General features: G+C 45.9%; 1 protein-coding gene across 3 annotated transcripts in view; it reads right to left on the minus strand.

Annotated features, from left to right (window-relative positions):
* Mindy4 (MINDY lysine 48 deubiquitinase 4) overlaps positions 1-27,706 on the minus strand; it is a 124,481-nt gene that overhangs the window by 54,302 nt on the left and 42,473 nt on the right. For all 3 annotated transcript variants that reach the window (XM_060379965.1, XM_021648112.2, XM_060379966.1), the window contains one exon: positions 2,846-2,901. In XM_060379965.1, coding sequence (XP_060235948.1) covers positions 2,846-2,901 — 56 coding nt within the window. The remainder of the gene's footprint in view (positions 1-2,845; positions 2,902-27,706) is intronic.

Genomic DNA, 27,706 nt, shown 5'->3' on the forward strand with positions numbered 1-27,706 from the left:
AAGGCACCCCTGCGTAAGCATGCTGGCAAAGCTGAGCACATACTTCCCAGAGACACTGCCAGAGTGGGCCTGGCACTGGGGGGAACACACGGGGGTAATCTCAGGACAGCTTCCCACTTGGACCTTATTCAACAACCTCCTTTCCAGCCACCACACAAGGAAAACTCATCCACTGAATAAAAAGATAAGACATCAAAGTGGGATGTGGGCTGTTAGAAAGGCTTTCAGCAAGAGAGAGGGGATAAAAGACAACAGTGGGGTAAAAAAAATGACTAAAATTCACTCTGTATATTTATGAAACTATCAAAGAATTTTTATAAGGCTGAACTTCAAGTAAGAAGCTAGATTTAAATGAGACCTTTCTTAGTTTGAATCTCTGGAAACGTTACCCTGTGACCATGGCCTTACAAAAATAACCAGAAATGGGAACCAGATGTTCACTCAGCAATGTGAATGGATTTTAGAAACATGGTGCTGGGTAGGAAAAGGAAGAAATCAAATGAGATGGCAAATAAAGACCAAGCAATGCCCCAAACTGTGTAGGAACAGATGCAGCTCACGCCCAAGATAGTGAAAGAAAATCAGGGCAGAAAGGAAGAACACCACAGCTGATGGGCAGACTTTGTAAAGATGCATGGTGAGAGCAGAGACCAGAGACATGAAGCTAATCCCACCATGGGCACCAGAGGCCCCAGCCAATCAGGGAGAGCGACCTACGTGACTCCACCAGGCCTGAAGGGCTCCTTGCCATGCCTGGGGTCAGCCTGATTCCTAGGGGATGTTAGGGACAGTAGTTAAGCTCATTTGGAGGCTTCTGTTTTGTGTATTGGGAGGGGGCAGGAGGGCAGCAATATAGTCTGCTCAGCCCATGAAGAGAGAAGGGGAGTCTCGGAAACAGGGCCCATATTACTCATATGGGGTGGGGATTAGCTGATGAGCAGGCAACCTCCCTTGGCTTCTGTAGGGAGGACCTGGCCCAGCACAGGAAGTTGGTTCAGGACCACATAGCAGGCCTCAGGACCAGATGTGGTGAGACCGCCATGCAAGGGAACAACAAAGCAGCGAGGAGTGACATGTTGGCCAAGACACCAAACTGTCTGCAAATGCCAGTGGTTTGAGAATGCTATTTTTAAGGCTATCATATGAATGCTTGGTTGAAAGAGGCTAGGGGTTTGTTTTCCCATTTCATATACCCAGACCAAAAGGATGCAAAAGGGAACACTGATCCTCTCCCAGGATGTGCTGCCTCTTTTCTGTACCCCATATCCCTTGCCCCTCAAGCGCTGTGTTTCTCTTCTCTAACTCTGTTCTCATCCTTTACGTCCCTTGCCTTGTCTGAATCATATTCCAAGCCAGCAGCAGAGAGGGTCTCCTTCCAGAGGGCATGTGCATACACTTCAAATAGCTTCTGGGAACTGCCAAAGAGCCTTCCTTCCAAGAGGGGCTCTGAAGGCTGGGAACTGTGTTGCTTTGTGTCCAAACACAAGCCACTTTCATCAGAAAAGATTCAAGAGCTTCACAACCCAGAGGCTTTGAATGCCAGGGCTTCTTGACTCTGCAGAGCCTTTACTTTACTCTGCACAGTCATGGGCAGAAACCTGCCCTTCCGGGCAGGACCACATCCACCCCACCAGCAGTTCCTGGTGATTTCTGAGGCTCTGGTACCTCTGAAGTGTATTATACAGCATAAACAAGCATGCCTCCACAATCAGAGCCCTGGCCTGTACTTTGAGCTAGATCAAAGCTCACTGTCGGCTGCACATCCAACACAGGAACTTCTAAGAGTACATTTCTCCTCCTACAGCTTAAAAAGAGATGCTTAAAAGGGAGAAAGAAATGGAGCGAGTGAATAGCTTCTGTGTGCTGCCCCCCCCCCAAAAAAGGCGAACAGGTAAAGGGACTGGCTTCCAGGAGGAGAGCAGACTCAAGAGCACTTTACCCCTGTCATTCTCCACGAGAGTTTCTGCCAGACTCTCTCTTCAAGGATCACAGAAAGAAATTGCTTCCAAGCTAAAGAGGAAATAAATGCTCTGTCTTGATCTCAGAGTGCAGTCACACAGATACCGGCACTGTGTGAAATGCACAGCATTGAGCGAGGAAGCTGAGCCTCTCACCCTTTGTGCATTTTATACCTCAATCCTGCTTGCAAACCTTCTAAATGAACATGCCACCCCAGTCAGAACTACCTCATATTGTGGCCTGGAACTGTGTTCCAAAACATTCTAAATGGACCCAAAGATCTCCTATGCCTGCAGCTGTACAGTACAGACCCAGGTCTATACAGTACAGACCTAGTTTCAGATGGCTGGTCTGGTTTGGTTTGGAGAAACAATCTATCCGTTGGTTGGTTGCTTGCTTGCTTGCTTTGACTTGGTTTGGGAAACAAGGTATTGCCATATGGTCCAAGCTGGCCTCTAACTTTGGATCCTCCTGACTGAGCCTCCTGAATGCTGAGGTTGCGAGCCTGTGTGACTACAGCCACCTATATAACCAATTCCTCTTTATTTTGTTTGCTTGCTTGTTTTGGTTTATTTTCAGATTTTTGAGTTGGTTTGGGTTTTGAGACAGAGTTTCTCTGTGCAACAGCCCTGTCTGTCCTGGAATTCATTCTATAGACCAGCCTGGCCTCAAACACACAGAGATTCACCTGTCTCTGCCTCAGGGACTAAAGGTGTGTGCCAGCCTCGTGGCTTCCATTCCCTTTTTAAGGAACTATCCAGAAGAGAAGAGCAGACAGTAGATGGAGACACTGAAGGAACAGAGCACCATGGCTCTAAAGTGGGTTGTGAGGAGCAAGTCCTGCCATTTCACTTAGACAAAGCACAGAGGGATGCCCCTCACCTACCTAGCGTCAGGGCCTCTGGCTTGTCACCCGCCTTGTCTGAAACCAACTGGTTTTTCCTGAAAATAATAATAAAAAAAAGTCAGTGTAGAAAAGGAGAATGACAGAGGAACACAAACAGTACAAATGAATGCCAGGACTACTGGCCCTGATACCCAGAGAGTGCCCTGAGCAGGCTGCATGCTGGACAAGTTCACTGATGTTACTGTAATACACTGTGGGGACGGGCAAAGGTCAAGTCTTATCATCAACATTTCTCTTCAAAGACACATTGGATTCAAAGTCAGTTTGTTTGTTTCTTTCTTCTCTCCCAGGTTTCTTGTAAAACCATGTGTGGCCATTTAAAAGACTCCTAGGATGTACCCAATGTATGTAAAGGAAAGCGGTCCTGTGGTTCTGATTTGTCATCTGTGTGTATGCATTCAGAGCCTTCTGAAAAGGCTCTGCCCATGTAGTAGCTCTACTTAGGTTTGTTTTCCTCTATCATGCATCAATCTAAACTAAAGGAAATAGAGTGCATTGAAAGTAACACTCTTACATCATTCTCCAGAAACTCATTTACTATATTGAAAATGACAGTTCTTTTGAACATGGCATTGAAATATATTTTCCTCCACCGTCTTTGCAGGGTAAGATATGACTGCGGGTAACAATCATAGTCTCGCCACGGTGCCCTCCATTGAACTGGCTTCCTCCTGAAGATGTATGAAGGGTGTGAGTAAAGACTGTGAGGGACACACAGTTCTCAGACCCTGTGCCTGTGCTTCGTGGGACTCTCGGTTTCTCTGTGATGGAACCCAGAGTTCCATCAACACTCCCTCCCAAGCAGCTTGATGCTGCGCCCATCCCATCCAGTGAAGCCCAAAGAACTTGAGTCCTATGCCACCAAGACTTCACAGGTGTTTTTGGATGAGGGGCCATGGTGGAAGAATGCTCTGAGAAGCTGGGATCAGGGGTCCATGGATGAGGAGCACCCCACCTCAACCATGAGGCAGAACTAAGGTTACCACCATTAAAAGCCTCTTTCCTCAGACTCCCCCCAGTTCATCTGCTATACAGCAAAGGCTGAAGAGCTGGGCACTTTGATGAAAAGAACAAGAAGCCCAGGAACAGGCAAAGAATATGAGGCCCAGGCACTTGCTCCAGATGGCTTCTATAGTCCTTGTGAAACATTTCAGGAAGGGACATCAAATGTATCTCCCAAGTACTCCAAGGCTACCAAGGGCTCTCTTAAACCCACTTGGCCCTGCTTCTTCCTCTCTCACTTACAAATTCTCAGCAGCCTCTTATTGCTGTACTAACACCCAGAGTAGACCATCCTCAGTCCCCACATCTTCCTGTGATGTGTGTTGAGGCCAGTCTGATATGATATTGTACCCTCTACACAGTTACTTAAAGGTCCCTGCTATCCCTCATCACCATCACCTAAAATAATTCTATGTTCACCAAAATAACTACAACATTAACAACACATTCCTTCTAGCTCTTTGGATTATCCCAGGCACTAGAATATGTGCTTTGAAAACCTCAAAGGCTGTCTGCCTCTCAAAACTACTTTTCAAGTATTTACTTCCCTCGGTGTCAAGAGAGGTACAAGCAGTTTTCCGTGGTTTACGTCAAGCAAGTGGCAGCTCAGGAATTAAACACAAGCCCCTATTCCAAGGGCAGTAGCCACCTCATATAACTTCCTTACAAAATAAAAACCAAGCCTCTTAAGAATGCTCTGCAAGGCTCTTTATGACCTGCCACCTTCTTTCCAGAGGCATCTCCTGTTGAGCAATCACACCCTACCTGCATTGCCCTGCGCTAAGGGACTCAGGATAAGCCACTCTGCCTTCTCATACATACCTCTGCACTGAATACCCTGTGACAGATTTCTAATGCCCTGAAGTCCAATTGCAGTCGCTCCACCCAAAGCATGCCTTCACTCATTTACACATTCACATCCCAGCACAAATGAAGGGCTTTTATCAGGGCTGTCTCCCCGGCCAAAAACAAAAAAGCAGAGTAAAACAAACAAACAAACAAAACAAAACAAACAACAAAAAAACAGGGGGTGGGGGAGCAAGATGCTGTGTCAGGCTAGCCCACAAAAATGTCCACATTCTAACTCCCAGAACCTGTGGCCATTATCTTAGAGCAAAAATGGGAGTGTGTAGGATCTGAGATGGGAGGATGATCCTGGGTTTTGAGGTAGAAACAATGCTGCACAAGCCAAGAGACCTAGCCCAAAAGAGATGAGGTGAGGAAAGCTGACTCTGGGTGGATATGCTTTGTGGATAGGAGAGAGGGCCACAGGCAAAGGACTATAGATGGACTATGGAGAGTAAAAAGACAGGGATACAGGCTCTCCCTCAAAGCCTTCAGAAAGCTCTAGCCATACCAGCTCCTTGGCATTCATCAATGAACCTGATTTTGGACTTCAGCCTTCAGAGCTGTGAGACATCAAATTCATGTTCAGCTAGAGTGAGAGACTTACTATGGCACCAAGGAGGGAAACGGGACTGCAACACTCTCTTGTATCACTGCGTCTTGGATGTCCAGCCAGTGCTCCATGGAGGATGCTAAATGAGGCAATAACCCTCCCAGAATCTAGGGGACTTACACAAGTAGCTGCACAATTTAGGACTGCCAAGCCCAGGACTCAAACCCAGGCCACTGGTTTCAAACACTCCACTCTGCTCACTCCTTCAATTTGTACATGCCGTCCCTGCCAAAAACTTCTATGGCATCCAAGGAATGGTGGGACAGAGTCTCAGATATTCCCGGTAGTTCATGAAAGGGTGGGGACAGTGTGTCCATGGGCTGGGAACAGCAGGGCCTCTCCCCAGTCATGGGACTTCCACCCTGAGGGCTATCCATCAGTCACAGGAGAAGCTTAGAACCTTTGTGCCCATGTCCCATAGATCTCCTCACCAAAGGAGACCTCAAGTGTGCTCACATGTGGAGAATGTGCTATTGTTCCTTTCATGTGTCCCTTTGTGGCACAAGCACTGTAGAGTTTAAAAGGTCAGTTTAAAAGTGTGTTCTTGCCTTTGAGTGAAAACTACTAGAAAACAACAAAGACAAAAAGATAAATCAAGGCTTCAAAATACTTTCTCCAAGTGCCATTGTGCAGATAACCCAGAGGCATGCATCAAGACATGCATTGTCATATCTAGATGATCTCCACCCATTTCTGTTCCTTATCCCCCACAGTGAGAGCAAAGAGGAAGGGTCCTGGGTTCAGGAGTATATAGGCCCAGGACTTAGTCCCTGAGTAAGTAAATCCTTGTCTGGGTGGAAAAACCACTGTGATTGTTGGCCAAAGGGGTCATAAGGGAATCCCCAAACAACCCAGGCTGCTGCCAAGACTGCGGGTTTTTCTCTACAAACTCAAAGCAAGAGCCCACTGCTGAAGACAACACCTACACAATTCACTGAACATGCAGAGGTCAAGACGGTGCTATACAGAAATTTCACCCCCTTGTTCTAATGTTTTTGGTACAGGAAGGTATTCTGCAGGCTACCAAATGAGAAACATAACCACTAACCCAGCCAAAAAACCTTTGACCTGCCATCTATCCTGACTGCACGATATACTAGGGCAATGGTAGCACAAACTGTGTGGGAGCAACCAGCCAAAGCCGGATTTGGCTTATGGCTCTACATGAGATGGAGCCCATAGTTGAGACACTGTGTGAGTGACCAAGAGCCAGAACCAGAGAATGGATAGCCCAGAGACCTAGGAAAAATCAAATACTGCTAGTCTAAGAAAAGGAAAAAAAGAAAGAAAGAAAGAAAGAAAGAAAGAAAGAAAGAAAGGAAGGAAGGAAGGAAGGAAGGAAGGAAGGAAGGAAGAAAGAAAGAAGAGAAAGAAAAGAAAAGGAACAATAAAATGACCCCTTACACAGAGAGTCCTTGAAACACACAGCTCTAGAAGGGATGTCTCCATCAAATTCCCCCAGCCAAAGCTCAGGGAACCTGGTGGAAGAGGAGTCAGGAGTGTGGGAGCCAGAGAGGATAGAGGACACCAGGAAAATAAAGCCTTCTAAGTCAACTGGACAGAGCTCCTATGAACTCACAGAGACCAAGGCACCAAGCACAGGGCTGACACAGGTCTGCACCAGGTCTTCTGAATATACATTATAGCTTTCAGTTTAATGCCTTCCCTGGGGCTCTTTTCCTTCTGTTGGTTTGCCTTGTACAGTTTCAACATGATAGTTTTGTTAGCTCCTACTATATTTTATTTTGTTATGTTTTTGTTGTTAATGCTCAGAAACCTGTTCTTTTCTAATGAGAGACAGAAAAGGAGTGACTCTGAATGGGACAGGAGGTAGGGAGGAGCTGGGAGGGGTAGAGGGGAGGGAAACTGTAATCAGGATATGTTGAATGACAAAATAATCTATTTTTAATAAAAGGAGAAAAAAAACCAAAGAGATGCCTCATTCTCATGTGTCCACCACTGACCTCTTGGCCAAAGTAGTACAGGTTCCAAAAAAGGCTGTAGATGGTACTATTGGATTTATGGGAACCTTTCTGATGGTGATAATAGCCCTGTGACTGGGTAGAAATATAACTGTCCTTAGGAAATTTGAGCTGAAATTTCATGATATTGACTTTTACTCTCAAATGGATTTGTAAATGGTGTATAAAACATAAAACATGTACAGACGCATTGGTAAAGAAACAAAAGACAGATCTCAGCAGCTGCTGAAATTAGGTGCTTTATAAATGTACATGTGTTCATTTACTATGCTTGCAGTTCTTTTACTATGCTTTGCAAGTTTGAGGTTTTTTTAATGTTAAGTGGGTGGGGAAACCTGGTAGGCTTGAACAGCAGATGGAAAACAATAAGAAGACTATTGGGAAGCTATTACCAGACAGTACCAGGTGCGACTCAGTCAAGTCAAGAGAAGACACGAGGAGGACCAAGTAAGAGACATTGAAGAGAAAAATGCTTCAGCCCAAAGTACACTGATGAGGAGTTGTGGAAGGAAGAGAAAACTGCTAAGAATTTCCAAAAGTAAATCGTTATAGACTACATTAAGCCTCAATGAGACATGTAAACACAAATTCACATCTAGATGTGTTGAACTGAGATGATTAGAATGCCATGGAGAACAAGACAGACCTTAGAGAAAAGGTGGATTACCTAGAGACAACTTTAGCTGAAGAGTTCCCAATAGCAACAATAAAGGTGGTATGACACCTTCAGAGTGGTTAGAAGAAATAACTGCCTATTGGAAATTCCCAGCTCAAAATAGCACTAAAGGTAAGCTGAAGAAAGTCCCAGGCAAAAACTTCCAGTTTATTCTCACAGACCTTCACTGAGAAAATTACTGAAGAGCCTATTTCAGGAAAAAAAAGAAGAGAAGAGAGCTAGGGTAAGAAACTGGAAAACATTTAAGTAAAACTAAATAAGAGCTGACCCAGCCCCTCACTGGCTGCAATACTTGGGGGATTGGGCCCCCAACCTTGACTGGACAGCACAGTTGATGAAGCTGGCTTTGGAGGTATAGATGAGCTGGTCCCCAGGAAATGAGAGCAGGAGAGCAGACCCTGCCTCCTGCCAGTGGAGGCATTAGGTGGCCTAGCCAGAGCAGTGCTGGAGAGATCACCCTGCTAGTACAGGTAAGGAAGAGTCAGTGCCCTGACCAGCTCAACTACTACCCTGATCCAGCGCTCTGAACTGGCCCACTTCAAAATCTCTATCATCTGCAAATGGTTGGGATGTGTGAAAGAACAGTCCTGCTGATCCAAAGCTCCAGGATCTCCATGATACAGGGCAACAGCAACATAACTGAGAGGAGTAACTGGGAGGAGTCCCAGTGAGGATCCAATATTGATGGTGTCCCAGAAGCCAGAGACCTCGAACCAGATCAATGACTCATTGCAATGAACATTTGCAAGTGAAGATATGTAGACAGAGGGTGTATTGCAGGACTCACTGTGACACACTACAGTTTCCATGATGAAATGTTTTCTATGCTTTGTTTTGTTGTTGTTATAGTTGTTTAGTTCTTTTGTTTTATTTGGGGGGCTGTGAAAGGGTGAAAGACAGGAGGAAACAGGGATATGAGCAGCACTGGGGTGCATGATGTGAAACTCAAAAAAGAATCAATAAAAATTTTGTAAAAACCTAAATGACAATGGACAATAAAAAGCAATAAGAGTAGTAACCACCACATCCACTGGGAACACTAAAAGCAAAGGAAACATAGATGCAGACAAGAGACAGGGAGACAGGACAAGACATCACCAGGCTAAATCTTCTCCATCCTGAGGGGTAGACTAAACCAATCTTGAGCTGTCAAGCCAATCATAGTAAAGACTTAAGAGTAACTGCGAGACCGTTGTGTCATCTCCAATCAAAAAGGGGGAAGAAATACCAGAGAACTCCAACAAAAGTGCCACCGAAAGCAGCTAGGCACTTTGTTGATACAGTTAGGTTGACCATTTGACTATGCAATGGTAGTCCTAGGCACATGGGCTGAAGACCTGAAGACAGGGACTGGGTAAAACCTGCACAGGAATGTCCACACAGCATTACTTTCAGTAGTCCAAGGACAGAAGTTACCGAAATGCTTGTCAGTAGGGAAGTGAAGAAACAATGAAATGTTATTCTCCCACGTAAAGGAAAGGATATCGAACATGTTACAATGCCATTGAACCTCAAGGAACCAGACCGACACCAAAGGTCACACATAGAACTCAATTCCATTTGTGTGACATATCACCCTTTTCCAGTTGCCTGGAGCTAAGACAGAAGGGGACTGAAGGGAACTGCCTACTGAATAAATAAAGACTCTTACCTGAAGAGATGAAAATGTTTTAGAACTACAGAGGTGGTGGTTACGTTACTGTACTAAATATTTATTTTACAATGGTCAATGCAAAGAGAAAGAAGAAAAAAAATAAAGAAAATGTAGCAAAATGAAAGCATACAATATAACAAGACTAAGAAGAGCTATTACATCAGTAACTAAGCAGGCAAGCTGCTTAAACTTGCAGTGAAAAGACAGTTGCCCACGTACAGCTGGGCTGGAGAGATGGCTTGAGAATAAGAGCACTGACTGCAATTCGTGAGGGTGCGAGTCCCAGCACCCACGTGGTGGCCCACAACCATCCTTAGCTCCAGCTCCAGCGGTCCAGCACCCTCTGCTGAACCTCTGCCGGCACTGCATATATAACACACACAGATATAACGTGTGCAAGCAAGACTCCCATACACATAAAATGAAAATAAATTAATCTTAAAAGAAAAACCAGACACTCAGATTGCATTGTTTTCTTCCTACCCGTGTGTTCTTTCAAAAGAGGTGACACAAAACCTTAACAGCAGAACATGGGAAATATGTCACTTGTCACTTGTATTACTTTCTAAAGCTCATGAGACAAAATGTTACCAGGAAAAAAAAAAAATGGACTTTGGAATTAAAGATTATTAGTGAGAGATCTACTTATTACAAAACTTAAAAAGGAAAATGTATCCACCATGTATTTTTGTATTCCTAAAAGCACTCCCAAAATGTAGGAACAAGGCTTTAATAGAACAAAGCGAGAAAGTGTCCAACCTGTAAGCACTGAAGAAAATTTTAGCATACATTTCTCAGCAAATAATACCTCAAGCAGGGAAAAAAAACAAACAAACAACTAAGAATAGAGAATGTCTGAAGGTCAAAATAACCTGTGTGATTTAACACATCCAACCATTAAACAATATATATTCTTGTGAGTCCATACAGCTTTAATTACAAAAGCTCAACACAAGCAAGCCTAACACTTCAAAATATTCCAAGCTGTATTTCTGACTGCAATTTTTTTTAAAACTCCAATAATAAAGATAACTCCTCTACACTCCTCCCAAAAAGGAATCTGTACATTTATAATTCTAAAGAAGTGATGGTGGAAATTAGTAACATTTCAAAGTGGGTAACACTAAAACCTGGACCCTGGGAAGCAGTGAAGTGGTTAACAGGGGGGAATGAGAGGTATATGGAACCTGTTATTGTTGAAAAGGTACAGCAAAGAGCCACGTCCTAAAACAGCAGGGTTCACTAGAGGAGAACAGATGCAGGGGAAGTAAGTACAAGCCTTAAAGTGAGCAAAATAAGTGGATGCAGCAATCCCCAAAGCTCATTCTGTGAGGCACACCTCTGGGAGTCCAATCTCTGCGAGCCTGGTTCTGCATCATAACTGACAAGGAGAAAGTACAGTGAAACTAACATTATTAAGAGGGCAAAGGAGGGGCTAAAACTTTAAACAGAATGTCTTCAGTAAGAAGCAGATAAACAAGGTCAAAACAAGGCATTGGAAAACTAACAAACTGAACAACTTTCTAGAAAAATCTTAAAACTGGGCTGGTGAGATGACGAGGTAGGTCAAGGCACTTGCCACACAGGCATGGTGAGGAGAGCTCAGGCCCACTTAAAGATGGAAGGCGAGAACCCCAACATGCACACTCAGAAACTGGAGACCAGGGGCACTCAAGCCAGAATTCAAGAGGAGCCTGGGCAACAAATGCGCACAGGGGCCCTTGCTGATTTGTGCCATCAGCGTGAACTCTCCCCAGGTCCCACTCTCAATGTAGCCCTCTGGACGCACATGCCCGGAAGTCCAGAGCATCCGTGACACTGCAGGAGAGGCAGGTTTCTTGCTTCTTTGTGCATCAGTTTTCTTATTGATAAAATCTTCTTTCAAAGAAGGTTTCATAAACTAAATGAGTGACTGTATCAAGTAAATAAAGAACACAGACCCGAACACACATGCGCGCATACACACACGCACGCACGCGCGCACACACACACACAGAGAGAGAGAGAGAGAGAGAGAGAGAGCAGCTGCTATGCATTAGCTGAGATGACGGCAAAAGATGACGCAAGTATAACCTTGACTCCAAAAACCTCACAGTTGCCCACATACTTGTAAGTTGTGAAAGGAAACCGTGATCTACCGCTCTAGCCATGAGCTGTTGTTTTTTTGTTTTTGTCTGTCTGTTTTTGGTTTTGTTTTTATTATGACCCCCCTCTGGGAGGCAAGAATTTAATAGTAGAAAATTGAATAATGTAATTCCCACCAACGCATGAGAAACTGATGCTGAAAAGGCACTTGATAACAAATACCCACATAGATTCCTGAGGAAGGGAACTCTGGCTGAGCTCAGGGAGGAGGATGGCTTTTTGAACCCTGTGCAACATTCTCTGCCCTGGGAGCATGTCCACACCCACAGCACTAAATGTCCCACTCAAGGTGCACCGGAGGCATGCAACAAGGGACGAGATCCTGGTGTGGAGAGCCAGCCAGGAATCAGCTGTCAAGAACTGCACACACCAAAGGAGACTGACATCACTGGCTGCAAACTAGTTGATCTCATGCTGCCTCACTTCACATGAGGTGTGTCTGACGTGCTCTAAGGATGCTAACCTCCCCTGCTCCTGGCCTTCAGTGCTTCAGACGTAGCCTACCCCAGGCCCCGCGGAGGTGTCCTCTCAGCAGCTCTGTCCCCAGCTGAACCCTGTACTTAGATTGCCCTGTGGAGAAGCAGCCGCCTCTGTGCATCCCGTCCTGGGGTCTGCTGATACAAAAGGCTTTTATAAAACCTCTGAGTTCTCCATAGGAGAGTTTCTTTTACTCTTCACCTTGCTGTTCCCATCTCTCTGGCTTCCTATGTAGTCTTAGCTGAATTCCCTATGGGACATGGAGGTGCAGTGCTAAAGTTAGATAAAAGCGATGCTGGGAAGCCATCTGTTGCAGTTACTAACAAGCTCAAGGTGAGGAAGGCAGCCCCTGAGTGTCTCACCTCTGGTGGCCAGCGTGACGGATGGGAGATGGCCAAGCCTCAGGAGGGGCTTCCTCTGCCTCCTGCCGCCACCAGATGATCAGCGGGCCTTTTTTAAAATCAAGCCACAGAGAACGTGAGGTCTCAGGAGGGACTTCCGATTATCAAGGAGTCACCGTGTACCTTAAACATCACAATGAGTAGTGTGGCAACTTCAGTAAGTCTCAGCTCCACACTCTGCTCGCCAGTTCCCCAAATATCAGCCCTCGGAATAGAAAGAAAATCCTTTCTTCTTCTTCCTTTTTCTTCCTTTTTCTTCTTCTTTCTTTCCTTCTTTCTTTCTTTTTTTCTTTCTTTCTTTCTTCTTCTTCTTCTTCTTCTTCTTCTTCTTCTTCTTCTTCTTCTTCTTCTTCTTCTTCTTCTTCTTTCCCTTTTCTTTTTCTCTCACCATCTTTTTCCTTTCCTCTTGAGGATGTGGAAAACCTGACTATAATTGGCTGGTGTGGTATTTCCTGTAAGAACGCTCTCTGCTTGGAACACTGTGAAAACAATCTGCCTTAACAATTCAAACCAAATAAATGATCTTCCTGCAACTGGTGAAAATCCCTAATTGGGAATTGGGCTGCATACCCAGGTCTCTCTCATCCGGGTCCATGATGACGAAGGTTGGACAAAGATAGGCATCACCCGGTGATGACAGATTGGGGGTGGGGCACTGATGGCCTTGCACCCTCCTGGAAAATCCATCGGCCCAGTATCTGGCTGGAGGGAACACACGTTGTACCCCGGCCTCCTGAACTATTGTTCTTGGGGGTGATAATTTCTCAGCTTAACTCTCTTTCCGTATGTGTCCCTCCTGAAATGCTTTGGCACACACCCTTGACAAGAAGTATGCAGAGCCCAGGCAAGATCCAAGATCACGTCCAACATTTCTCCTTCCTGTATATCTATTCCATGAGTCAAGATGGATTCTGGAACATTCCAGGAACAAAGAAATTTACCCTAGTCTCACGTTCAGAGGGTTCCTTCAAGGGCACACAATTTGCAAAACAAAACTGTACTAGCTATGACCTTCCCTCACATTGTACTCTCTATTCTTCCACTTTGGCTCATGGCTTCTACACACAGTTAGTACTGAATAAATGTTCCCTCTGGGAACCCTGGAACTCTCGAAGTTCACCTGGATGCAGCCCATTTGTCTAGAAAGTTAGAAAGCCATCCCAGACCTAGTCCAACCTGGATGCCTAACAGCAGTGGTTCTCAACCTTCCTAATGCTGCGACCCTTTAACACAGTTCCTTATGGTGTGGTGACCCCCAACCATAAAAGTATTTTCATTGCTATTTCATCACTGTAATTTTGCTACTGTTCTGAATCATAATGTAAATATCTGATATTGGCTGTCTGAGAAAAGGTCATTTGACACCCCCCCTCCAAATGGATAGAAACCCACAGGTTGAGAACCACTGCCTTTGAGAGGTAGAGTGAGGTAGGAGGAAAGCTAGTGCTTTCCCCAAGATCCTGGGGACAAGCAAGGCCAGACACATAATCTTAGGCTGTAGACAGTCTGGTTCATTCATTTTCAAGCATCCCATGCTGAAGCTAGAGTCTTGGTTGCATTTTCTTCATAGTTAAACCCCATTAGGGCAGGTGGCTCCTCCTTCTGGGGAACATAATTCAGCAAGGCTTTGTTGTCGACATTTTGCTTACCCTTGTTCAAGACTGATGTTTCTGGGTGTGGCTGAGTTCAGCTTCACTAGGTAAGCCAAGCAGAGAGGCAGGCATTCAATAGTGAAAAGAGGCTGGTGTGACTGGAGCATTTTTTCAATCCCAGCACATGGGAGACAGAGACAGGTAGATAGATCTCTGTGAGGTCAAGGCCAGCCTAGTCTAAATATCAAGTTTCAGGACAACCAGAGCTGTCTCAAAAAAAAAAAAAAAAACAGTTAAAAAAATGTGTAGCAGTGATGTCACTCCAGGAGAATGAGCATCCTCTGGCAGATGATGTGGTCTCTACAGGTTGCAGCCCTGGACCATGGCCAAGTTCATCAAAGCAACCAATCTCCTGACTCAAACAGACGGTTCACGGAACCCATTGCTGCCAGCCAGTCCATGACCCATTTTCACCATGGTCTTGCCACTGGCCCTCTGCCCACTACCATGGGCTACCATGTTCAACCAAGCCCACTCATGCTGAGAAGCTGCATGGACCCAAGAATGCTGAAGAAGTGATGGGAAGTCTGCCCCACACAGAGTCAGGGGTATCCCAGGGATGAGTAAGGCCCAAGTCTACACTGCCAGCCAACATAACCATTTAAGTTACCTTGAATTAGGACTCCCCACCTTCTGGTCCACCTCTCTAGTGGCATGAAGACTCAATGGAAATGGCACTACCAGGGACAAAGCTCCCCAGAGCTGCCTCCCAAGGGTAGTAGAAAGTCTGGGATTGTCTCCATAACGTTGATCCCACCATAGGGAGTCGAAGGTCATTCTTAGAAAATCTGAGTCCCACAGGCCTCCTGGAAGACACTGCATCAGTAGCCTGGATTTCCACAGTGGCTGGAAAGCTTTGTAGAGATGTTTGCTGAGCTGTGTGTAGAAGCTACTTTGGGGAAGCAGTTCCATCCTTACTGTTGCAATAAAGGCCAACAAACATACCCAGGCAAGGGAGCCATGCCAAGGAGAAAGGCCAACTTTCCCCTGGCCCCATCAAACATTCAATCCACTTAGTTCTGTTTGGTTAAGTAGAGCAAAGGACAACTTCTAAGGTGATGTATTTTTATTTTGAAAACATAAACCATTCCCTGCTGACCATATTCATTAAAGACCTGGAAGGGGCATGTGTGAGTCTGGGCCACAGCATACTGACAGTTGTTAAGAAAGAGACAAAGGAGAAAGCATTTTGATGCCTGTTTTTCAGATGATGCCTGTTTTTCCAAGTGGCTTTCAGATGATATCCCCTGGCCTGGGTCTCCCTTCCTGTGACAGTCTAAGTCTTCTAGACGCCAGTTTTGCCTTTATGATGGCCACTGTCTGCTTTCCCAGCCACCAACAGAGCAATACTCAAGCTTAATTCTCACAAAGCCCTGTGTGAGCACAGGACCCTCAGCCTTATTTTTATAAATGGGGACACTGAGACTCAGATGTCAGCTGTCTTCCACAAATCAGTCTCCACTCATAGGTCCATGCTGGCGTGGATGAAAGAGGAAATGGTATAATAAAATGTTTCATAAAGCCCAGTGGAGGGTGGGCTCTTCACTTCAAGATGACCACTCATCTCAACAGTATGGAGGTGTATTAATTTCATCCAAAAATTACAATAACAACTTAAATAGGGTCTATTTATATCATTTTGTGTGGCTCCAGGGGCCCTCCTTTACAAAGGGTCCTCAAAATGTATACATACCATCGTGATTTTTAGAAAATTTGCAAAACTGAGATGATTTTTTTTATTCTTTTTCTTAAAAAGTCCACCCAGCTAGGCCTAATGACCCAGGCTTATAATCTCAACCACTCAGTAGGCTGAGGTTAAAAAGATCACAAATTCAAGGTACGTCAAGGCTTCAGAAGGAGTTTAATTAAACAGTGAATGGACAGATACGAATTTGAAAAAGAGGAACCAAGGAATTTTCTCAGTGGGGAAAGTGCTTGCTGTACAACTACAAGGGCCTACGCTCAATCCCCACACTGAGACCAGAGCATGTGTCTGTAGTCCCGGTGCTAGAGAATTCTGGGGCTTGCTGCCGGTCAGTCTAGGCAGACTGTCAAGCTCTAGATCCAGCGAGAGACCCTGTCTCAAGAAATAAGGTGGAGAGCAAAGGAGGAAGGGATGACCTTTGACTTCCATACACACTAGCACACATGTACTCACAAGCATATCCATGAAAGCTAAAGTGAAAGGGAAGCCCAGTGGTCAAGAACCTGTATCACGTGTACAAAGAGAAGTGATGAGAGAGACCTGCCCTGCAGGTACAAAGCTGGGTTTAACAGTCAGGGAAAGAAACAAGAACAAGGCAGAACTCTAGAGGCCATCCAGACAGTGCAAGTCTCGGGCCCATGATTCTGGATCTGTCTCTGAAAGTGACCTGGGTCCAGGATTTGTTTGTGGTAGTGAAGGTTGAAACCGTAACCTTAGGCATGCTAGGCAAGAGTTTTGCTGCTGGGCTATGACTCCAGCACTTCCCACACTCACCGTCACCCGCTTCCTTGTGACACTACACTGCTTTGACTGATCTTGTATTCATTCTTTAGTCAAGCAAACCTTGACTGTGTGTCTCAAGTAGCTGGAATTGTAAGCCTCCCCTACAAGGCCTGGCTCTTGTATCTTTTTATTAATGTTTCTACTAATCTTTTAATCCCTGGTTTACCATAATGGACGTGGACTCAATGGAAAGGATCCCAGGTGGATGACCAGTGGTCTCCTTGGGCACACAGGCCCTGGGAAGTCTCTATCTTTCCCCTGTTTGGACAGTGAAAGGATATACCCATACTGACTCCTTCATCTAGTCTCTTTTCCATCCCACACTGCCCAACGTGGGAAAAGAACCTCCAGGAAATTTTGACCTACTCTTAAAACACAAAGGACACACTGTTTTCTGGATGTTTCTTAGAAGGAGAGGAACGACGCTGTCCCAGGCTCATTAACCTTCTAAGACTAAGCATCCCACTACTGAACACACATAAACGAGACAGCTGTGGAATTTTCATGAGTAAGCCAGCCTCAACTTAGAACTAGCTCACCCTGGGCTAATATTAGATGTTTCCCCGAGCCAGCTAGGCTGCCTCCCGGGTCTCTCCTGGCAGCCATTTTCACTGGAAATGAGGTGAGAATATCCTTGAGTCCCTCTCTGCAACTCCTGCCTCTAAGGCGAGCATCCAGCTACTGAAAGCCTGGCAGGTGGGGTACTCACTGAAAAAACTGGGACATGGCTGAGAAACCAGCTATTCAAGGTTGGTGTGGGGAAGGGCATCAGTGCTGAAACTTTCTCTGAGCCCCCAAACTTGAGAGCCCACAGCTGCCTCAAGAAGTTAGGACATGAAGATGTGAGAGTTTTACATTTCCCTTCTGGATCCCTAGGCATTAACAGATTTCATGGGAGTGTATAAGGAAGTGGGGGAGGTAGAGGGGGTGCTAAGCAATACAATCTCTTTCCACCTCAGCAGTAAAACTTCTGCTAAAGCTTGGTGTACTGATGCACGCTGTTAATCCCAGTGCTCAGCAGGCAGAGGCAGGCAGATCTCTGTGAATTCTATATAGTGAATTCCAGGACAGACAGAACTACAGAGCTCCATAGTGAGACCTTGTCTTAGAAAAAAACTGAGCAAAAATAAAAACTGTCATAGGACAAGGAAGCCCTTGCAAGACTCTGGCTTTACTGGAGTCTAAGGACCTGAATCTAATGACACAGACACTATCTCCCAAATCCCCAAGTCCTTGCTTCTCAGGCTTCATCCTCCTGCCATCCCAGCAGGCCACTGTGCAGCAACATAGACTGGACTGTAGCCCCTGAATCATGTAGGCAAGAAATAGCCCCAATAACACAGCCAGCAGGAACAGCTTTAACCAATGGTATCTGGAGCTCTTTCCAGAATAAATATAAATCTTTTGAAGCAGCTAGAACTATGCCAAGTAGTGTGCTGTTGGAAATGTCACGTTGAGCCTCATGAGGTAGGTCCAATCAAAGGGGTCAGGGTTTGAAGAAAACATCCAGAGGGTCAGAAGAGAGTCCTGGGCCTTGCAGGATGAATAGGATGACGTGGTGGGGGAAGGGCACAAGCAAGCTTCCTAGTGCCCAAAAGGCCAATGAGGCAGAATGATGTCTGTAAAGGGGCTGCTATAACCCTCATCATGGCAGCATGTGTCCTCTCAGTTTCTTTCTTTCTTTGTTTCTCTCTTTCTTTCTTTCTTTTTCTTTCTTTCTCTCTTTCTTTCTTTCTTTCTTTCTTTCTTTCTTTCTTCCTTTCTTTCTTTCTTTCACAAGGTTTCTCTGTGTAGTCTTGGCTGTCCTGGAATCTCTTTGTAGACAAGGCTGCCCTCAAACTCACAGAAATCACCTGCCTCTGCCTCTGTCTCTCTGCCTCCCCAAGTGCTGGGATTACTGGAGTGTGACACTGCATCTGGCTCCTCCTCAATTTCTTGGCTAGCCCATTTTATGTCATCACATCACCCAGATTCCAACATTTAATGACACATACTATGATCTTGGGCATTCTTTTATGGTCTTTCCTCAGTGGTAAAAGATACTTCACATCTGCCACTCACTTTTCCCTACCTGTTCCATGTGCTTTGAATTTTCCTTCTCTGAAAAAATACAAGAAAATACAACACATATTAATGTACCCTTCACTTATGGCGACACATCACATTCACTCTGTTTACTGTCAACACATGTATGTAGGCGTACACACACACTCTTTTTTGGGGTATGGGGGAGGAGGTTGTTTTACTTAAGCATTAGAAAGTAAGCTGTGATGTCATGCCATACCACAGTTAAGCACTTCAGCCTGCCTCTCCTAAAACAGCAGCGCTCCGCTGAGAATTCTATGTGGCTTCATTTAGGTGACGACACTTTAAAGCCAGGATCCTTGTCTAAGTACTCCCAGGCTCCACCATTTAGGACCTGTTCCCTTTGGAGCCATTTTCTTCAAAAAGAAGAATAATAAAGCAGTTGTAATGTCTTTGCTGAATATTAAATGAGTTGGCTATGCTTTTGTTTTTAACTAAAATGGGTTATGCTCAACTTTTCTTCATTTAATTCTCTCCTAGAGCTTTTAAGGGTAGCTAATTGCTTACATTTGGGATAGAAAGTGACTTTAGACGTTTTGGGAAGCTTTGGGAGGCCCAGGGATGGCTTTGGGCTGTACAGGTCTGCAGTTTGGGGAATGTTCCTTGGCAGCTTTACGGCTGGCTCCTGGACACCTGTCACATGCCCTTCGAACAGCAGCTTCTCCACTGCCCCATGTAGATAGGTGGGAAATACTAAACCTTGCCTCTAGAGCTCCTCTGGGGCAGGGTACTGGGCCTGGCTCACATCAGTGACACTCTTGGGATACTCAATTGTTTGTTCTCTTTTCTTTACACTGAAAGAAAATTTTATATGGAGAGAGAGAGAATTTAAACAAAGCGACCCTGGGGCCACAGAGAGCCACATTGTCACTTAGAAGAATGCTCCTCCTATCAGTCTTCACACTTGCCTAAAGAAGAAACAGAGGGGAGATGGAGGACGACAATCTTGTAGGCCCAGTAGGGACAGCTCAATGCGTCAGCCCCAAGAACTTCAGGAATGAAGTGAACAGTCTCACCCATACCAGCCTCCAAAAATTTCAGGTGAAGCGATCCCTTTCCCCTTGACCTTCCTGGCAGAGGGAGGAAATGCTTCCCCACAAAACAAGTCCATTGTCATGAATAGCTATCCTCCAGCCAAGCTATTGCCATCCTGGGAAGTGCATCTGTGCCCTCTTGCAACAGATCTTTGCAGGCTTGTTATCTGTTTACACTACCTCATGGTGGGGTGTGGGGGGGAATATTCAGCTGCTCCCCACCACCTTTTGTGCAGCTCTTGCATGTGGCCTGCTGGAGAGGCTAGAGCATATATAAGTTTCAAAGACCAGAGCTGGAGTGCTAGCTTTGCATCTATAGAGAAGCCACCATCTCTTCTGGGTAGAGGCTTCCTAGGTGCAGCTTTCTAGGGAGAAGAGCATCCATACCCCTGTAAGCAGCCCTCACCTATGCTCTATAAGGAAGCCAAATAAACTTATTGATCCCCAAGAATAAACTTTGGTGGAATCATGCCTTGACCTCTCATTGGGACCTTAGGAGTGGGGGCAGACACTGCTTATGTCAACCCTTAGGAAAGAATTTTAGCAACACCATTCGTCCACGAATGCACCAGAGGAACTACTAACCTGGCCTCTCAGGAGAGACTTGCCCAGGATAAAAAGACCCAGGAGTACAGGATATCAATAGCCTTGCCCACGGCCTTCAATGGGACTCTGAACATTTCCAACTAACCAGCACAATCATGAACAATCTGATGCCAACCTTACTTGCCATCCCTTTCATAAAGGTCCTGGAACCCCTGCTCAGATGTAGCCCATAGGCAGTTCAATCTCCATGTGGGTCCCCTAGTAAGAAAAGTAAGGGCAATCTCTGACAGGAACTCAGTTTCCTGCTCTTTGATCACTTCCCCCTGGCAGGGCAACCTAACCAGCCTACAGAGGAAGAGGATCCAGGCAGTCCTGATGAGATCTGATAGGGTAGGGTTAGACAGCAGGGGAAGAGGACTTTCCCTATCAGTGGATTATGGAAGAGGGAAATGTGCATTAGAGGGAGGGAGGGTGAAACCGTGAGGAGATGAAGGAGGCAGCTACAACCAGGATTCAAAGTGAATAAATTGAGAAGAAGGGGGAGGAGGAGGAGGAGAAAGAAAGGAAGGAAGGAAGGGAGGGAGGGAGAAAGGGAGGGAGGGAGGGAGGGAGGGAAGGAGGGAAGGAGGATGGAAGGAAGGGAGAAAGAGAGAAAAAGAGAAAGAAAAGAAGAAAGAAAAGAGAAAGAAAGAGAGGAAGAGAAAGAAAGAAAGAAAGAAAGAAAGGAAGGAAGGAAGGAAGGAAGGAAGGAAGGAAGGAAGGAGAAAGGAAGGAAGGAAGGAAGGAAGGAAGGAAGGAAGGAAGCAAGGAAGGAAGGAGAAAGGAAGGAAGGAAGGAAGGAAGGAAGGAAGGAAGGAAGGAGAAAGGAAGGAAGGAAGGAAGGAAGGAAGGAAGGAAGGAAGGAAGGAAAGGAAGAAGTCCCCATCTATTCATAAATATATCCATCCTAAAAACAACCAACAAGGGTTGAAGTGATGGCTCAACAGTTGAGAATACTTGCAGAGGACTGGGTTCAGTTCCCAATACCTACAGGTCAGCTCACAACCATCTGTAACTCCAATTTCAAGGGATCTTCTGGACTCTGGGGGCACTAGGCATTCCTGCAGGGCACATACATACATGAAGGCAAAACACAAACATAAAACAGAAATAATAAATAATGTCTTTAAAAACAACAAAAGTGTTTTGCTTAACCAAACGGAATGGGAAGATAGCTATTAAAGTAACTGTTGTGCAGCACACGCCTTACATACGTTAGTTTATATCTTCATAACAGAGCACTCCTACAAAGGTCACTATTATCCCACCTTAGATGAATAAACTCATCTACAAAGAAGAAAAATATTGCCCAAGGTCACCCTGTTAGTGTGTCAGAGCTAGGATCTGAACTCAGATCTGTTCAGCTCTAAATGAAAGTATACCTTTCATCCTTGGTATACTGAGAGTCAGTAAAGATGCTGAGCTGACTTCAGGGTCCCGCAGCACTACCAACTGCAGCTTCCCAAGGCAGTCCACCATAACTGGACTTAGCAAAACTCTGCTAAATTGAAATCAAGTAGCTCACAAGTTCTGCTGAGCAGAATCAGTCCTTTCACTAGGGACTTAAAAGGCACTTTGGGCACTTGTAATGCCTGGGGCCATCATGGCGGACATCAGTTACATGGCAGAAAATGAATTAGCTATTGTGGGTACTTTCCCCCTGGCAGACCCAACCCTAGCACACACCCAGACTTCTCCTGGTTCTGCAGATGATGTATTTCTGCTCTCTGCAGCTGGAACCCAGGCCTTGGTTTGCAAACATGTTCCTATCTTACCCAATTTGAAAATCAGTCCCCTATTCCTAATTCCCTACAGCCTCCAACTACCACCCATACCCTAGACTTCTCTTTCTGCTGAAGGTCTTTTGAGCAGGACTACTGGCTTTCTGGGTGTCCTCACCCCTCCTGTTCCCCAATGCCAGGTAATCCACCTTCTATCCCCAGCCTTCTTCTACCCAGAGTGCTCTCTCTGAAGTCACTGTTGAGTCTCTCCATCCTGCCACCAAACTAAGCATCATCCCACCCTCCCCAAAACCACAAGCTTCTGCCTCCTAGAGACCATCACCAGGGCTGGAGCAGATTCCCCAGTCTTCCTTCTCTGCTGATCACTTCTTCTCTTGCCCCATGCCCAGCAATGGGTTTTCCCACTGTACGATTCTGGCCTTGATGCCTTTATCAATCACTCTTAGCAATAGTCACACTCCAAGAACTTCACCAGCCAGTGCGATGCCAGGCCATCCTAATTACCCTCTAGCCCCAAGTCTCTTGACGGACTTTGTACAGGATCTGTGTTTCTCTTACCCTGAAATATGGAAACAAAAGTTCCCCTGAGAGTGTTCAGAAACACTCATCTTCTTCCTGATCCACAAAGTCCTATATTCTTGCAGCCCCATCCTCCAGGCTCACAACCTTCCCTGCAGCCCACATCCTGAGGTTCGTTCTTTCTTTCTTTCTTTCTTTCTTTCTTTCTTTCTTTCTTTCTTTCTTTCTTTCTTTCTTTTTCTTCCTTCCTTCCTTCCTTCCTTCCTTCCTTCCTTTCTCTCTCTCTCTCTCTCTCTCTCTTTCTTTCTTTCTTGAAACCTAGCTCCTAGCCCCTCTGTCGCTTTGTCCAGTACTGCCCTGAACTACATTTCCTAAAGCCTGGCTCTACCTGGTAAGTGGTTCAAGTTTCCACCCACAAGGATAAAGCGGTGGGGAGGTTACTTACCCCGATTTGGTCAGTACATGTATTCATCAAAATATCACACTGTACCCCAAAATATATACAATTATTATGCACTAATCAAAAGGTGTTTCATGTTAAGGAGGTAAAAATGCTATCTTGATTTAATGATTTTACAGTTTATACAAGTGTCAAAATATCACACTGTACTCCATAAACCTATATAATTAACAATTATTGTTTTGAGAAATTGCCAGACCACCCAAACTACTTGAGATTTATTTCTCTTCATTGCCTAAAAAAGAAAGCCTGGCTTTCAAGTTATCTGTCCAGTCCAGCAGTCTCTCTCCCCCTCGTCCCATATACCCAATGTCCTAGCTAAACCGACAGCCTCTTTCTTTAGGATGGAATCACCCACCCTCTGGAAACCCTTGCAATGCCAGCTCCTCAGAAAGTCTTCTTCCTGAGCCTGGGATGGAGACAGTAAGGAAGGAGGCCATGTTGGCTGGTTTTATGTCAACTTGACACAGGCTTGAGCCACTGGAGAGAAGGGAGCCTTAACTGAGAAAATGCCTCCATAAGGTCGGTTTATGGGGCATTTTCTTAATTGGTGATGGATGGGGTGGGATGGGGAGCAAGCCCATTGTGGGTGTGGCCATCCCTGGGCTGTTGGTGTTAGATAACATAAAAAAGCAGGCTGAGCTTCTGCATCAGCTCCTGCCTCCAGGTTCCTGCACTGTCCTGACTTCCTTCAGTGATGGACTATGATGAGGAATCATAAGTCAAATAAACCTTTCCTCCCCAGTTTTGTTTTGAGTCACGGTGTTTCACCACAACAGTAAGGCCCTAAGACAAAGGCCCATATGGGCTGCTGACAGATCCACACTGCACCTCAGTTTCACCACCTGTAATATTGACTCAATAGCCCTCCTAGTGTTGCTGCCAGGATTAAATGAGGCACTTCATCTAATACAGCAGAGCCTGTTAAATGAGTAACCGATAATGCTACAGCATCATTGTCCCTGACAGAACCCAGACTCTGAGCAGCCTCTTGCTGTGCTCTTTTCCGTTCTTTTCACTCATCTTTTCCGAACCTCCCCAGTCATGTGAACATCTGTGTAGAGTGTCTCAGCCTCTTGGAGGCGGGATCCCTCTTCAGGACTGTTCTCTCCAAACCACTTGAACAGCAAGAGATGTTCTGCAAATGCTTTGCTGAACTGAATAAAATTAACTGCCATGTATTCAGATTGAGATCAAAAACTGTTTACTCTGTCAGGGCAAGGCTCTGCCTCTAAGGGACCCATGGCTCCGAAACTGTCTTCAACAGGAAATGAAAGAAATCCCAGGGCTTTAGTAACTACTCATGGAATGAGCAGAGAAAACAAAGTAGAGTTTTCTGGAATGAGGTGCACACATGGAATCTGACTATACAGGAAGCTGTCCTGACAGGCCATCATCTTGATTTGACAAACTCAGCCTCAAAAGCCATCTTTTCAAGGTGGGAATGCCATCCCTAAGAGGGTGGCACAGCAGAATGCTCCCACCTGGCTGCTATTTGGGGAAATTAACCAAGGGATCAGGAGGCAAGGGGTCTATGCCCACAGGATAGAATGGGATTTGACTCAAGCCCTCTCCTCCCCAGTCCCTAAGCCTCCACTCTTCAGGGAGACACGAAGTAGGAGAAAGACGGTTGCTCTTTTGTTTAAGTCCCAGTCCTTAGGGGCTCAGCACACAGGCTCCCATTCTTCTCCATGAACTACCAGAACTGCGAGCAACAGAAATGCCTACAAACAGCAGAGTCCAATTCAGGGCTAGAGAAGAGGAAAGTTGCCTCCAGCGTTAGGCCTGAGATCCCAGGCATGCAGCCAATTTATTCCCCCAAAATTTTAGGCTTGGAGGCCAATGAAAAACAATAAATATGTTCCAGGCACAGAAACAAACCCTCACTGATGCCACTCAGTCTTCAAGACAGCCCAGCCGTAATCCATGAAACCATATTCTCTAAGATCCTTCAGAACGTCAGTGACCACCATCCCTCCCTCAGCCCTGAGAAGGATCCTGTCATGTATTAAATGACTGTTGCTGTGTGGGAGGTCCCACTGTCTTCTGAGGGGAAAGCCTCATACTACAAACACAGACACACACAGAGAGAGACACAAAGACACACACAGACACACACACACACACACACACACACACACACAGCATCTCCCAGTAAGACACTAACTAACCTCCGCTGTTCTGAGTGGTATAGGAAAAGGTAGGATTCAGACAGTTCACTCCTGCATTCAGGCAACAGGAGGAATGAAGTACTCTTTCAGCCCTGCCTACTGTGGTGTGCATGAGAGCTATGAGGAAGAGCCACACCAAGCAGAGAAGCAGGGAGCCAATCAGAAACGGTATCCTTAGAAAGTGGCATTCTAGGTGACGAATATCCAGAATACAGTTTGGGTCAGTTGGTCCGATTGACCTGGTTAGTTATGTTGGTTGGTTCAGTGAGTAGTCTGGTTGGTCTGGTTAGTTAGTCAGGTTAGTTGGGTTGGTTGGACTAATTAGTGGCCTGGGTTGGTTAGATTGTAGTTGTTGGATACTTGGATAGTTAGTTGTTAAAATGAATGTGTGAGAAGAAATAAATGCATGAATTAATGGAAGTCAATAAAAAAACTAAAGAAAATTTGAATTACTTCAATTCTGTTAATGGTTTTCAGGGTATGTCTCATGAAACTGAGCAATATGATTTTCTCTTCTTTTCCTCTTTCTAAATTCATTTCTTATTTGCTCAACTGACAGGCTCAAAACTAGAAATGGGGAAAGACTAGGAAATAAGGCCCCCATTGCAGTCCCCAAGGAGTTCCAAGTAAAGAACTATTAAACTATTACTCTCTCTATATGAGAGGTATCCAGAACATTGAGAGAGCCAAACAGAAGACTCCAGATCCTTCTCGCTGGGCCACTGAGGGTGAGAAAAGCAAGAGAAACTGAGTGCATAACTCCAAGGGCCATACCCTCAGGGTGCCTCCCTTGTTGTAGCCCAGCAGCCTTGAGAGTGACAGCCTGCTTATGTTCTGCAGCCTAGAGGCCTTACTTGCACATGAAGGCTCGATGGGGGCCCCTACTGGGGCTCTGGTAATGGGAGGGAAGGGAGGCACTGTGGGAAGCTAGCTGGGAGAGCAGCAGACTGGATTCTCACAATCAGAAAAGGCCCTGAGGAAAGAGCGCGTGGACAAGCACCCCTGCTCCCCCACAAGCATCTCCAGACGATCTCTGAGCTCAACAGCTTCCTTCCACCAGGCAGCAGCTACTTCATCTACAGAGCACATCTTCCTGCTCTGCGCACGGGGACTCAAGACCACACCAGGGCTGTGTCTACATGCAGCCTCAGCGGAGGACCTCAGGACCCCACTAATGTCCACAGCTGGGCAACAGTAGCCCTTTGGGCACACTTTCTTGATCTCAAAAGAAATCTGCATCATGGGAAGCCTCTTCTCCCTAAAGAACATCCAGTATCAGCAACACGAGAGCCCTGACACGGTGCCTGGGGGCTGCAGTGATGCCAGCCCCTCCCTGGAGACAGAGTGGGGCCCGCGATGTGGAGCACAGCCACATGGTACTCCATTACCAGTGCCTATTCCAGAGAGGCCAGCTTTGGAAGGGAAAGGAAATAGTGCTGGGCTAGGATTGAAGTACATACACAAAGTCAAACATGTCCCAGACTGAGACAGGGGAGGTGGCAGGCCACAGAAGACAGCTCTCCAGAGCAGAATATAAAGGACAGCTGAGCTCCAAGAGGCCACCCGGTCCTGTGGGAGGGCCAGAAGGCAGGAGGACATCTGGGTGTTGTGTAGGTCTCACAGAGCAGGCAGGTTTGACTCTCCAGAGTCTTACATAAAGTCCAGACAATGCGGAGACAAATTAAGATGGAAATTCTACCCACTACTCATCCCACGTGGTATACATGTTGTCAGACTTGGGATGCGTGGGTGAGGGGAACAGTCAATAAACCACGGATGCCACATCCTCTCCTAAGCCAAGCCTCAGCTGGCCAAAGGCCCTCCATCTCAGTCTGTGGACAGGCATCTGTGGGTCTGGAGCCTCTGTTCCTGATCTGGAGGCTCCAGGAAGGGACTGAGGCAGGGGCTGGAATTGAGAGAGGAATGGTGAGGGAGAGAGAGAGAGAATACTTAATGAGTACTGCTAACTGTACAACTGCTAACAGCTGTAAGTCCCAAAGATGGACAAGGTTATGCTGCCACCTAGTGTCCATTCTGAAAAATCTACTAGACTCAGAGGAGTGAAGTCTCCTGAACAAACACTGCTGGATTGGACAAAGGCTGGGGAGGTGTCTGAAGGACCGGTTACAGCTCTGCAAAGACCTCCAGCAGAAGACATGCCAGCCTGCCCTGGATGTGGGAACCAAACTCCCAGCAGCCCCTAGTGTGGCTGCTCCCTATGAAGCTAAAGTCCCCTGCACTAAACATAACTCTCTAAGCCCAGGCCCTCCTGCCCTGCCCACCCCACAGCTCCTGTTCACTGTTCCTT

Source organism: Meriones unguiculatus, chromosome 3 (genome assembly GCF_030254825.1).
Source record: "Meriones unguiculatus strain TT.TT164.6M chromosome 3, Bangor_MerUng_6.1, whole genome shotgun sequence".
Lineage (NCBI taxonomy): Eukaryota > Metazoa > Chordata > Mammalia > Rodentia > Muridae > Meriones > Meriones unguiculatus.